Genomic DNA, 12,836 nt, shown 5'->3' on the forward strand with positions numbered 1-12,836 from the left:
GGCCCCGAGGTTAAAACCCAAAACCCCCAGACGTGATCTAAACGCTGGGAAAAACACGATCAAGCCAAAAGCCCAAACAATTGCTTCCAAGAAGGGTTGGCCCAACTAGAAGTACTAAGGCCACCTAATCCAGTGGGCAACCAAGTACCTCCAACCTTTGTATTGCAGTCCTCCGCTGAGGCAAGAGCACCTCCAAGCGGCCTGCACCTAAGACTCAATCCACGCCACCAGTCACCACCCAACTAGCGGCTTCAAAAACAACCGACCCAAAACCTATCGGCGTGAGATCCCCCACCATAAGCCTTGAAACACCAACCCAGTAGGAAGAAATACCCGACTTAGTGCAACCCGAGGACAACCTCGCCACCAATCCGCATATTGACGACGACCCGGATCCCAAATTCATATCCAAGCTCCGAAAGCCAACGCCGCCACCCAATCAGATGCAGTTTTGCCACGCTGCTCCTTATATTGCATCTGAAGACAAAGCCACGATACGAGCCACGCACAAGACCAACCCGACCTTATGACGCCGCCACCAACGGGTTCCGATCCAGTGAGATGGATCCATTGAGTTCCCCACTGAAAGGAGGAGAAGTTGTCAGAGTGGTTAGGCCCCCAGCATGCCCTAACTCTAGCAGAGCTCTGCTAGGTTTCATTAGCTTTGAAAATTGTTTGATCAGGCAAGAGCTTATAATTGAAACACATACAAATCTCTAATCACAAATGAAAGGGGAGCAATTTTCTCACAAAATAGTCATCGGATCAAACCACATTTCACTCCACAATCGGATAAATCTTGCCTTATTCATGATTGATAAGAACATTTTTCACAATTTGAGCATAATTCTGCTCAAATCACAAGCTCCTCTAAAATATGTATTTCAATGACTCCAAAATTACCAATTACACGTTTAGTCTTTAGACTCATATATGCCTTCAACAGAGCTTTCATACTAGCAAGCCTCCCTAGGTTTAAAACCCAATATATAAATGATCACAACAATTTGGCAATTGAATAGAGAGATAAATGATCAGATAATTAATACAAAAAAAAAAGGCAAAACACACATTTTTATGTGATCTTTAATCATGTGGGCATTGTAAAAAAATCTCACATCACAACAATTGTGGCTTTTGAATTATGAAGCTATTACAACCATCTCTAAAGTAAAATTTATTTACCTCAAAGTTAAAATCGAAAGAAAAGAAGATAGATATTAGAGGGGGACTGATTAGGAAAACCAAAGGGCAAATTAGAAAAAAAATACTATCTTCAATTAGAAAAAAGGCACAACTTATTTCCTAATTATAAAATTGTTATCTCAATTGATTAGAAATTAAAAAATTGTCAACAAGCATAGAACAAAATTAGAAAAAAAAAATCAATTTTAAATATTTTTCCGGACTAGTTTGTCATTTCTCATTCTTTTTTTTCATTCTTTTAATTCCGGCCATAACATTGCCGTCCGTCATGGATTTGAGAGTAGTTGGTATCGTTAGAAAGATCTCTCTCCCCTCTTTCATTTGATACTATATCCACTCCGAACCGATCACCATACAAGGCGCTGTTGTTGTCCATGGTGGTGCTCCAAGCAATTCCGGCGAAATCGGAGCTCAAGCTTCCCTAATTCTAGTTATTATCTTCATTCTGAGCGTACTTATACCAATCTCCTTTGAATTTTAATATCATTTCACATATTTAGATATTTGCTCTCGGCATGTCACACCGGCTATCACACTACTTGTCACACTACATGTCACACCCGCTATCACACTACCTATCACACTCACTATCACATTACCTATTAGACCCGATGTCACACTACCTGTCACAATCACTATCACACTACTTGTCAAAACTGTTGTCACACTACCTATCACAACCACTGTCACATTACCTGTCACAACCGATGTCACACTACCTGTCACAACTCATATCACACTACATGTTACAACCGTTGTCACACTACATGTCTCATCACACTACCTGTCACACCCGCTGTCACACTACATATCACACTACATGTCACACTATCTGTCACAACCCCTATCACACTACCTGTCACACTATCTGTCATAATCCCTATCACACTATCTGTCACAACCCCTATCACACTACCTGTCACACTATCTGTCATAATCCCTATCACACTATCTGTCACAACCCCTATCACACTATCTGCCACAAGAAGAAGAAAAAGAAGAAGAAGAAATAACGAACCTTTATTTATTGTGATGTGATCTTGGACTTCTCAAATCAACTAATACGATCCAAGTATCAACACTCATGTTGTCATACATAACCCCAGCAGTCACACACCTATCACACTATATATGTCACACTGCCTGTCACATTGTCTATCCCACTATCTGTCACAGTACATTGTCTGTCACACTGCTTATCACAATGTTACAACACAAAGTTAGTGTGGCTGGTAGTGTGATGGATAGTGTGACGGGTAATGTGATAGATAGTTTGACGGGTAAACTAATTGTCACACTACTAGCCACACTAATATTGTGGTGTGACTGGTAATGTGATTGGTGATGTGATTCTTGCTGAAAAAAATATAGGAATTCTAAGCGGTCTCGAAAAGCTTCGGCTACGGCGAGGGGTTTGAGACCAGCTACGAGGGTTGGGCGAGGTGATGAAGGGGTTATAATTTAGATTTCTCATTGGCACCCAGAATGCTACTATGGGCACTCACCCCTCATCTTCTCCCTTACCTAGATCTGGTTTTTTTTTTCGGTGACCTGCATCTGCACTTGGAAGTTCGACGTCGTCCTTGCGGATGTGATTGTCCTCACACTTCCGACGTCTTCTCTGCAGCTCCAACCATCCCAATAGCTCCAACCTTCCCCGCAGCTCCGACCTTTCCCTGCACCTAAGACTCATAGCCGCGCCTCTGACCGATATCGTCCCCGCGCCTCAAGCGAGAGAGAAGTTGCGTCGTGTTTTTCAAATAAAAGCACAGATCTGGTTCAAGAGAGAGGAAAAAAAAAGCAGCAATGACATTTTGTAAATGTTTTGATATTAAGGGTAACGGTTTAAGAGATTTAATTGGATGATTTTTTTTTCTAATTTTACAATCTTAGCTTGATTTTGTTTTAGTTTCATAGGTTAAATGTGATTTGTTTTTTTATAAGAAGCCCAAAACAAAAAAGGAAAAGAAGAGAGCAGAAATGGAGGGAGGGAAGACGAAGCCGAAAACCCAGTCCTTGACTCTCGACCAGTTCGTCTCCCTCACCGCCCCTCTCATCGACTTGGAAAAGGAAGCCGAGATATCCGCCTCCATCACCAGCGGCGCCTCCAGGAACCTCGACACCGCTCAGAGGAGAGGCTCCGCCATTCTCAACTTGAAGTGCGTCGATGCTCAGACCGGACTCATGGGCAAGACTCTCCTCGAGTTCCACTCCACCAAAACTGAAAACAACAACAGCGCTCTTCCTCTTCCTCCTCACAAGGTTCCATTTCGACATTCCTGTCTTGCATTGTGCATCTTTTAATTGGTTTGAAATTTGAACACGCACTGTCTTATGTGTTTGCAGTTTGGTACTCATGATGTGGTCGTGCTAAGACCCAATAAGGCTGATTTGGGCGCACCTGCTCTCGGACAAGGCGTGGTGTACCGCCTGAAGGTAATATTCTAACTATGAAATGTAAAGCTCGACATTTTTGAGGCTTGGTTTTGATATATGAAAATTTACTGGGGGGTTTTGATTGAACAGGACTCGTCGATAACTGTTGCTTTTGATGACGTTCCCGAAGACGGATTGAATAGTCCCCTACGGCTAGAGAAACTCACAAATGAAGTATGGAGTTCAAATCGAGAATCTTTTTTAAGTTTTTTTTTGTGTGTGTAGTTTCTTAATCAACTTCTGGTCCTTCGTTGTATGTGTTGTCTTTTAAGCATCTCATTTTTATGTCCTCATCCAAGATGGTATTTGTGGCTGAAGAGTTCAAGTAATAACTGTGTTTTCTCAGGTTACATATCGTAGGATGAAGGACGCTTTGATACAATTGAGTAAAGGTGTGCAAAAGGGTCCTGCTTCTGATTTGATTCCCGTCTTGTTTGGAGAAAGGGCACCGACAGTGGCTAAGAAGGAAGTCACATTCTCCCCATTTAACAAAAACCTTGATCACTCTCAGGTCTGCAAGCCTAATAGTAGTAGTTTTCCTTGTTATTTATTTTAGGAATTTTGAAGATGCCACTTCTGAGTTCATCATGCGTTGTTTTAAGTTGATAGGAACACATTCTACCATTGTAATTCCTCTGAATCCTCAGCTATATAAAATGAATACACAGGTGTCAGATACAAACGCATTATATACCTGCATGCTGCACTTGATCTCTGTGTATATCATTCATACAGTGTTACCTTTGAATAATTTCATCACCAAATTGTGGCTCTTTAAAGCTACTCTTTTATTTGTGCAACATAATAAATGAGCAAACCTACATATCTACTGATCAATAATTAACAAAATTCATTACTATGACTCATTGGTAACTTTATTTGAGGACTTACAGCTGTTGTAGCCTCTTGAATATTATATCATTTTTTAATAACAATAAGGGCCTTGAAATACATGATTTGTTAATCATGAAGTCCTGAATCTGTAAATCATTTGTATTAAACAAAATCCACTTGGGAATTGTAGGTGTAATGACTCTAGAAGATTATATTGTTTTTAGTTGCATAGTTTGAATATTAGTTGATTGATCTTATTTTTATTTTTCTGTTTGTGTCATTTCCAACTAACTTAAGTGCCTTACCTTCTTCTTTTCCTCTGATCTTTCTCTTCTCCACAGAAAGATGCCATTTCAAAGGCTCTGTCGTCCAAGAATGTATTTTTGTTGCATGGGCCTCCTGGAACAGGAAAAACTACAACTGTAGTTGAAATTATTTTGCAAGAAGTCAAACGTGGATCAAAGATCCTTGCATGTGCTGCTTCCAATATTGCTGTGGACAACATTGTTGAGCGACTGGCACGCCAAAGGTATTTCACTGCAGTTGAGGACTTCCTCATGTGTAAATGTTAGCTCTTTCAAGATAAGGCGCCAAATCAGAGCACTCCGCAGTCGCTTCACTGGCCTTCACTTCCTTTTGTTATCTGTTCAAATTGTTTTGTCTTTCTTGTCAATCTTTGGTAAAGTTCAGATACTGCATACCAGGAAACATTCAAAGTTCAGTTTTTTTTTTTTGTAATAGAGAACCAAACTTTATTTATACATGGGCCCTGTATGTCACCCCGTTTAATGGTATCTTACTGTTTTTACTGCCAAAAACAAGTATCTTATTGTTTGATAGTCATTTTGGTTTAATAACATTTTCAGCATTCCTTTTCTTCTTTTATATTTGAAAAAGAACATATTGTTGATGAGTTGGTAGCTGGATGGTGCCACTAGGTTAGGTCGAGTTGAACCTTTGAACTTCTTTTAATCATTAGAGTTGGATTGACCAATGATATAGCTGATAGCTGAGGTAAACTATTATCTTGTATTGTTGCCCAGCCTGGTACCTTAATGTATATAAAACTTTAAAATGAGACAATCTGAATATTCGGGTATCAGGTATATGTCTGTATCGTTGGTCGACCATTGATATAGCTGATAGCCGAGTTGAAAATTTAGCTTGTATTGTTGTCCAACCTGCTATGTTAATTTGAATTATATGAGACAATCTGAATATTCAGCTAATTAATAGTAACAGTCCTGTTAATTGTACCTAATTATGTTGTGATCATTGGATTACTTTGTGCTATCTACTAATAATACAAGTTGGCTGTAGGGTTGCTCTCTCGTATTTAGTTTAATCTTCTGTTTATGATGATAGTTAAGTAATGGCTCTGATCACTTGTTACTATTTGTAGAGTGAAGTTAGTGAGATTGGGACATCCTGCACGTTTACTACCTCAAGTACTGGATAGTGCATTGGATGCGCAGGTATGACTTCTGTAACCATGTCCGAAAAAATTGTCTTTGTGATATCGAACGTATATGATTCCAATCCCATTAGCATGATTATTTCATGTCTATATTTCTGCATTCTGCATCATTAGTGTTCTTGGTACTCTACATGCTGTGGACATTTGTATAAGCATATGAAGTTTCACAATTTTCATTTGCACATTATAGTACAGAAGGGTGTACCTACACAAGATGTATAATAGCCAAGGTTTGAAAAAGCGCTAGGTGGTACTCGGGCGAACAACTACCTCCTAGTGTCTAGATGGTTAGGTGGCCTCATAGGCGGCGCCTAGATGGATTCGAATTATTGTATATTTATTTATTTTTATACACGTATTCATATGAATCACAATTTTGTTTTAAGTCGAACAATCTAGTCCGCCTAGGACCACCTAAACCCGCGTAGGACTGCCTAACCCCGCTTAAACCCGCCTAGGCGGCCGTCTAATCACCTGAACGCCAAGCATGGCCGAAGTAGCATTAAACGACACGGTAAGCTGCCTCCTAACGCCTAGACGCCGCCTAGGCAACCGCTTTTTAGAACATTGATAATAGCTCCCCAAAACCCTAGAGCTTAAAATCTAGGCCATAATCCCTAGAAGAGTGAAAAACAGAGGTTGTTGAAGGAACCCTGAGTGGACAAAAAGCCCATTTGAGTGTCGTCATCTAGCTCGAATAGGAAAATCTGTCAGCATGGGTATTCTATAAGAAGATTTTATATGTACAGAAGAACACATGTATGATACCTACGCTTCCTGGTTATCAGGAATTTTGTTCTCTTTGGTGCGTCTAGCAAGATACTTAAAAGACATTGATTCTGCCACAGCCTTTCCAATGAGGACAAATTTGTTGAGGACTAGTTGAGGACCAAAGAGATTCACCCACTTTTCGATCTTATATTCAGATCTCGACCGTTTAGTTTGTAGGTATATATGAGTAGATCATCCATGTAAATTTTTGTTCAAATTGAAAATCGTTGAGACATTTATAAATGTGATTTACTCATTATGAACTTGAACAATTCATATTTGACAATTTTTGTTCGTTCACTAATTTGATCTACTTTGATATCTTAATCATTACCAAATTGGCGGAAAATTTGTACAGGTAATCTACTTATATAGACCTAAAATCTAAATGGTTGAGATGAAAAAATATAATTGAAAAATATGTCTAATTAACAAAAGTCTTTTGTCCTGAATTAGTCCTCAATAAGATGGTCCTCATTGGAAAAACTTCCTCAATTCCATATCACAGAAAGTGATATCTTATACTACAACTAATGATATTAACTTACACGTGCAGTTGATCTGAACCATCCATTTTCTTTAGGTTCCCCCAAGCATGATTACTGTAAAAGTTTAATTAAAAATCGTTCAGTCTCATAGCTGTTGTCGAATAGATAATCAACACACTGTTGCGGTCACTAACAAGTCATGTGCTTAGTAAATGTGTTGAACCGTACTGTTTTAGGTTACTGGATCATGGTTGATCTCCTTGAATTGAGGGCGTACTTGCATCTAAATACTTCCTTACTTTGCGCTTCAGGTATTGAGAGGAGATAACAGTTTTCTGGCAAATGACATTCGAAAGGAAATGAAGGTAATCTTAGATTACTAAAGCCTTTATAAACGTGCCTATCAATAAGTTAAAAGTTCATTATTATACTCAATAGTATGGCGCATACGTACTTATGGATACTTGTATGTTGCATAATTGCAGGCATTGAATGGAAAGCTATTAAGAACCAAAGACAAAAACACTAGGAGGGAAATCCAGAAAGAGCTAAGGATTCTTTCCAAGGAAGAGCGTAAAAGGCAGCAACTTGCTGTGACAGATGTGATAAAAAATGCAGATGTTGTGTTGGCAACTTTGACTGGGGCATCGTCTCGCAAGCTGGACCACACATCATTCGATTTGGTGATTATTGATGAAGCTGCTCAGGCACTTGAGATAGCATGTTGGATAGCACTACTAAAGGTAATGGACTAGTACTGGGGTGATTTCATTAACTTAATTTTAAACCCCAAACTTTGCAAATTCATTTCCAATAAATTTTCCATAAAATGTCTGTTCATGAAATAAATGAAACATTTTGTGTTTTTTTAGCATGTTGGTTAGTTGAAGACTAACACCTTCAGTTGCAAGAAGTATATACATAAAATTTTAAGTGAAAATTTCGTACCAAGAATGTCAAATTGTAGGTTGAGGCATGTAGAGCTTTCGTTCACACTCCAAAGTAAAATAATCTTAGTTCATTGTTTTAGGGTTCAAGATGTATACTTGCAGGCGACCATCTTCAGCTGCCTCCAACCATCCAGAGTGCTGAAGCTGAGAAGAAAGGTTTAGGAAGAACCCTTTTTGAACGTCTTGCGGACATTTACGGAAATGAAGTCGTATCTATGCTGACTGTTCAGTACCGCATGCATGAGCGTATCATGAATTGGTCGTCAAAGGAGCTTTACAATAGTAAGGTGTTGAGAGCATGTCTTGATGTGGGCTTTCAGTAAATTTATTGCCAAGTTACCAGAAGTCATTAGATTTGAATGTATCATATGCTTTGGTGCCATTACAGGTTAAAGCACATCCGAGTGTTGCTGGACATATGCTTTTGGACCTTGAGGATGTAAAGAAGACATCTTCAACAGAATCAACACTTCTTCTGATTGATATAGCTGGGTATGCAGTTCATTGTTGTCATATATAAGAACAATCCTTTTACTACCCATTTCTAGTATAAGTCTTAAGTGAGGCAGCACGTTGGCAATTTGATTTTTTTTTTCCTCTTACATACATCACATGAAATGATATCTGAGATGAGCACAACCTTGTTATTGAAAACTCGTACAGAACCTTGATGGTAAAACATTACATCATGAGTGATACATGTACTTATATGTATATATACATGTATTTGCATATTGCATAGTTATTTATCATATATTGGTTTTCCATGAAAAAAGAAAAAAGGAAAACAAAATGTTTCTGAAAGCTGAAAAAGATTTGCAACTTTGCTTCTCGTATTGGAATCTCAACCCCTGGCATGGTACACCGCTATCCCCGAGTTTTCAAGTTGTCACCCCTACTAACAACAGATGATGTTCGACAAATAATGTTACAAGTGTTGGCATTTATTACTAATAAAGAGTCCTTTTGAATGTCTTGAGGAACACAAATTAGTGAATATGCCCACATGGTTTTGAAGAGCTTTTTAATATGAAACAAGAAATGGTTTATGTCATGTGTGACTTGTTTGCACTGATCTACGTCAGGTGTGACATGGAAGAAAAGAAGGATGAAGAAGAGAGCACTATGAATGAGGGTGAAGCTGATGTTGCTATTGCCCATGCAAAGAGACTCATTCAAAGTGGTGTCCAGGCTTCTGATATTGGAATTATCACCCCTTATGCTGCACAGGTATCAAATTCTCTTGAATACACTGAAGAGTTGCCATAGCTCCTCGGTTTTTACATTATCCATATTCTTAAGTAGAATACATATTTCTCTTCTCTTTGCTATATCAGATCTAGTATTGCAGGTTTTCATACTAAAGAAATTGAAAAGCAATGAAGAAAAGCTTAAGGATTTGGAAATCTCAACAGTCGATGGCTTCCAGGGCCGGGAAAAGGAAGCCATCATTATTTCAATGGTTCGATCAAACTCACATAGAGAGGTATACATGTCTCTTGGTTCTGTTGTTAAATGCATAAAATTAGTGTGATAGTAGACGTCTCAATATTTATAACTAAATTTTATAATGTAAACAAACTGAACATGGGAATTTTGTTTAAATACTTAGGTTGGGTTTCTGAGCGATCACAGGCGAATGAATGTGGCTGTGACACGAGCTAGAAGACAATGTTGTCTTGTTTGTGACACTGAGACTGTGAGTAATGATGCATTCTTGAAGCGATTGATAGAGTACTTTGAGGAGCACGGTGAGTATCTAAGTGCCTCAGAATACACCAATGAATGAGCAGAACTGCCAAAGTACCCTTGTCATCTACCGATTTGCTGTGTTTGGTGGCGTAGCTCTGGGATATAGTGCCCCTGGGATCTCCCATTGCCTTGCGCGGAAGAAAATTTATAATCTAATTAGAACCGGACTTAGAACAGTTTATATTCTTGGAAGATATTTGTACCTATTGGAAAAATGTTTTGGTCTGGTTATACCTATTTGAAACTGGTTTTCTTCAGCTTTCTTCTCATTTAGATTGTTCCTACTGCTGTCTATTCATGCCAACTTATAAACAAGCAAACATGAAGCAAAATGATATTCCGATTCATAGTAAAGCGAGTCGCACGATTTCCTACCGAGGGAAGAGTGAAATAATCCTCTCCATCCCGAAGCCACTACAACTGATAAAAGATGAGTAAACTGAATTCAATCAACTCATACATGATCAGAAAAATGGCTGAAGAGTTATGAAGTGGCACATGTTGCCAACCAAGCTAGTCTATTTTTAGGTGACTACATGTTGCCAACCTCTCTGAAAAGCCTCCTCTCCTCGGTACAAAAAACAAACTTGATTATTTCAGAAGTTCCAAATGGAAGTGGGGAAGGACAGCTCTTCGTTCACATCATAAACTTGAAAAGTACCAGCTTCTGCTCCTTGATTTTCCATTGCATGCATCTCAATCAGTGCATCCCAGTTGAAGTTCTTGTCAGCGAAAGGTCCGAGATCGTCACTGGTGTCTGTAATGGAAGATTCTGGAGCTGCGAAACTTCCTGTGGTCGTGTCTGATTCTTCTACTTGTCTCTCTTTCTTGAGCACACCTAGCTGCTGAAGAAACTCATTGAGATCAATCTGTGGCTTCTCCTCCTGTCCTACCACAATTTTCTCCGATGTAATCTCTACGTCTTTCTCCTTATTCTCTTCTACATGTTCTTTCTGAGTGTTGCCTATTGTGATGTGAGCCTCAGGTTTTGAATCACAGGAAGACGAACTAGAGGAAGGAGTGGTTTGACCAAACACCCCATTTTGCTTAAGCTCCTGGAGCCTCTGATGAATGACATGAACACTCGGTTGGGCATTGATATTGAGCATTCCACAAGGAGGAAACATGGAAATGAAATTCTGGGAAGGGAACCACTTGAACTTTTGAGACTTGAGTAAAGGGTTGGAAGAGTTGGACTGCAGGTGGGGAAGATTGAGAAAAGCATCAGGGCCGTAGAGTCTCCTGGCAGCCTCATCATACGCCATGGCAGCTTCTTCGGCCGTGGCAAATGAGCCTAACCAGAGCCTGGTTCTCTTCTTTGGCTCTCTGATCTCGGCAACCCATTTGCCCCAAGTTCTTTGTCGAACGCCTCGATACTCACACGAGGCGTTCTGAGGGCCGCCTTTGCCTCTCGTAGGGCCTTTCTTCCATGGCTTCAACGGAGATTTTCTCAAGTTTTCCATGGAGGCTTGGAATTTGAAGAAGGGGGAGTGAGAGTAAGAGTGAGAGTGAGTGAGTGAGTGTGAGTGAGATTGAGAGTGCATACATGAGCGGGAAGGGCGCGGGATATGTAGTGAATGGGAGTGGAGTTTGGTTTAAATGTTGTCACGTTTGGGTAAAGTTCATGCATGTGACAGTTGCCATTAGTAAATTAGCTACATTTTCAATTTTTGACATCCTAGTTAGCTCTTCTTGTCGTAGGATGGATGAATGGTAAATAAGAGCCTTCTTCATTAATTGACAGAGAAGTAAACTATCTAATAAATCAAGTTAAAGGAAAAAAAAAAAAGTTTACTGTGCTTCTAGTCTATCTTCTCATTTGTGTTGATGTAGCATGCCTAAATCTTACAATTGGACTACACATTAATAATTCTTTGATAACTAAAATTGTCTTCAATAATTTTAATTTCGCTTTCGATAAGAACTTAATGAAAAATGTGTAGATTATAGATTATGGAGTCGAATATCATCACATTATTAGCAGTATATACGCATGTGAGTTAAACCTTAATAAGTTGTGTCGTTTTATGCTTCTAAATTCACCACATACTGACCGATGATTAACTTCGCCGTAAAAAATTCAAAATGTGGCTCTAATGACCTTTTATAATGCTATTTCACAAACAAGGCATGCAAAATTGTATGGGAACTTGCGAATTTCAGAATATACCACAGGATAGGCAGAAAAACTAGACTTCAATACGATTAGTTGAAATTGACTAGTATATGATAAGGGCACTCATGATGAAGTTAGAAGTGTTATTTATGGCGATAAGTTACCGTGGTAAAATTAAATCTACCAAAAGCAAAGATTCATCAGAAAGAAAATGGAGAAGCGACTGTAAAACCAAATGTTGGAACGCATTGGGTTATAAATGTGGTGGTGGTGACTGGAGATCTAGCTACTATATGCTTTTGACTAATTAGTATTGTCGAGCTGAATTCTTTGAATGTAACTTATGTAAGTCTGACACTCCCTTGGATTCCATTTCATACCAGTTGCTTCTCCAGTATGTTGTAAACTCAGAGAATGAGATCAAGAAGTAATTACCCACCTCACTACATTTTTCATTATCACGAGCTCTTCTATTTCACATGTTTTCCTGCCATTCACAACCTGATGCCCGGGACTCTCCTCACCTTTATCCCATGCTTGTCCTCTCCATCTATTTCACAGGTGTGAAGCTTGGCCTCTCGTGTTCATCCCTATGTTGTATATGATGATGATGCTGATGACGCTATCACGACAACTACAAGCAAGACGCATGACTGGTTTACCGGTCTTTTCTTTCCCTAAACATTGTGCAATGTAAACATAGTTTTCTATAAGAATCTGCCAATTCTTTGTAATAAATGAACCAAACACTGCACATAAACAGGGAACAAAACTCGAAAGTGGAGGGTTACCAAAAACTGGTGGTG

General features: G+C 39.1%; 2 protein-coding genes across 2 annotated transcripts; one reads left to right on the forward strand and one right to left on the reverse strand.

Annotated features, from left to right (window-relative positions):
• The first annotated feature begins 2,731 nt into the window (after positions 1 to 2,731).
• On the forward strand, positions 2,732 to 10,183 carry LOC126798068 (uncharacterized). The gene is made up of 13 exons (XM_050524899.1): positions 2,732 to 3,468; positions 3,553 to 3,642; positions 3,733 to 3,816; positions 3,989 to 4,153; positions 4,818 to 5,005; positions 5,879 to 5,951; positions 7,524 to 7,577; positions 7,698 to 7,955; positions 8,243 to 8,449; positions 8,551 to 8,654; positions 9,248 to 9,392; positions 9,514 to 9,648; positions 9,775 to 10,183. Exons 1-13 carry the CDS (start codon positions 3,187 to 3,189, stop codon positions 9,949 to 9,951), a joined length of 1,962 nt encoding a protein of 653 aa, XP_050380856.1. The 5' UTR covers positions 2,732 to 3,186; the 3' UTR covers positions 9,952 to 10,183.
• A 327-nt stretch (positions 10,184 to 10,510) lies between these two features.
• LOC126798078 (dehydration-responsive element-binding protein 2F) lies at positions 10,511 to 11,377 on the reverse strand. Its single transcript, XM_050524911.1, has one exon. The coding sequence runs from the start codon at positions 11,375 to 11,377 to the stop codon at positions 10,511 to 10,513; it is 867 nt and encodes a 288-aa protein (XP_050380868.1).
• Positions 11,378 to 12,836: the final 1,459 nt, after the last annotated feature.

Source organism: Argentina anserina, chromosome 6 (genome assembly GCF_933775445.1).
Source record: "Argentina anserina chromosome 6, drPotAnse1.1, whole genome shotgun sequence".
Lineage (NCBI taxonomy): Eukaryota > Viridiplantae > Streptophyta > Magnoliopsida > Rosales > Rosaceae > Argentina > Argentina anserina.

Coding starts and splice junctions, on each gene's coding strand:
- LOC126798068 (XM_050524899.1), top strand. CDS start 3,187: ATGGAGGGAGGGAAGACGAAGCCGAAAACCCAGTCCTTGACTCTCGAC. Junction 3,469..3,552: donor TTCCTCTTCCTCCTCACAAG/GTTCCATTTCGA, acceptor ATGTGTTTGCAG/TTTGGTACTCATGATGTGGT. Junction 5,006..5,878: donor GAGCGACTGGCACGCCAAAG/GTATTTCACTGC, acceptor TACTATTTGTAG/AGTGAAGTTAGTGAGATTGG.
- LOC126798078 (XM_050524911.1), bottom strand. CDS start 11,377: ATGGAAAACTTGAGAAAATCTCCGTTGAAGCCATGGAAGAAAGGCCCT.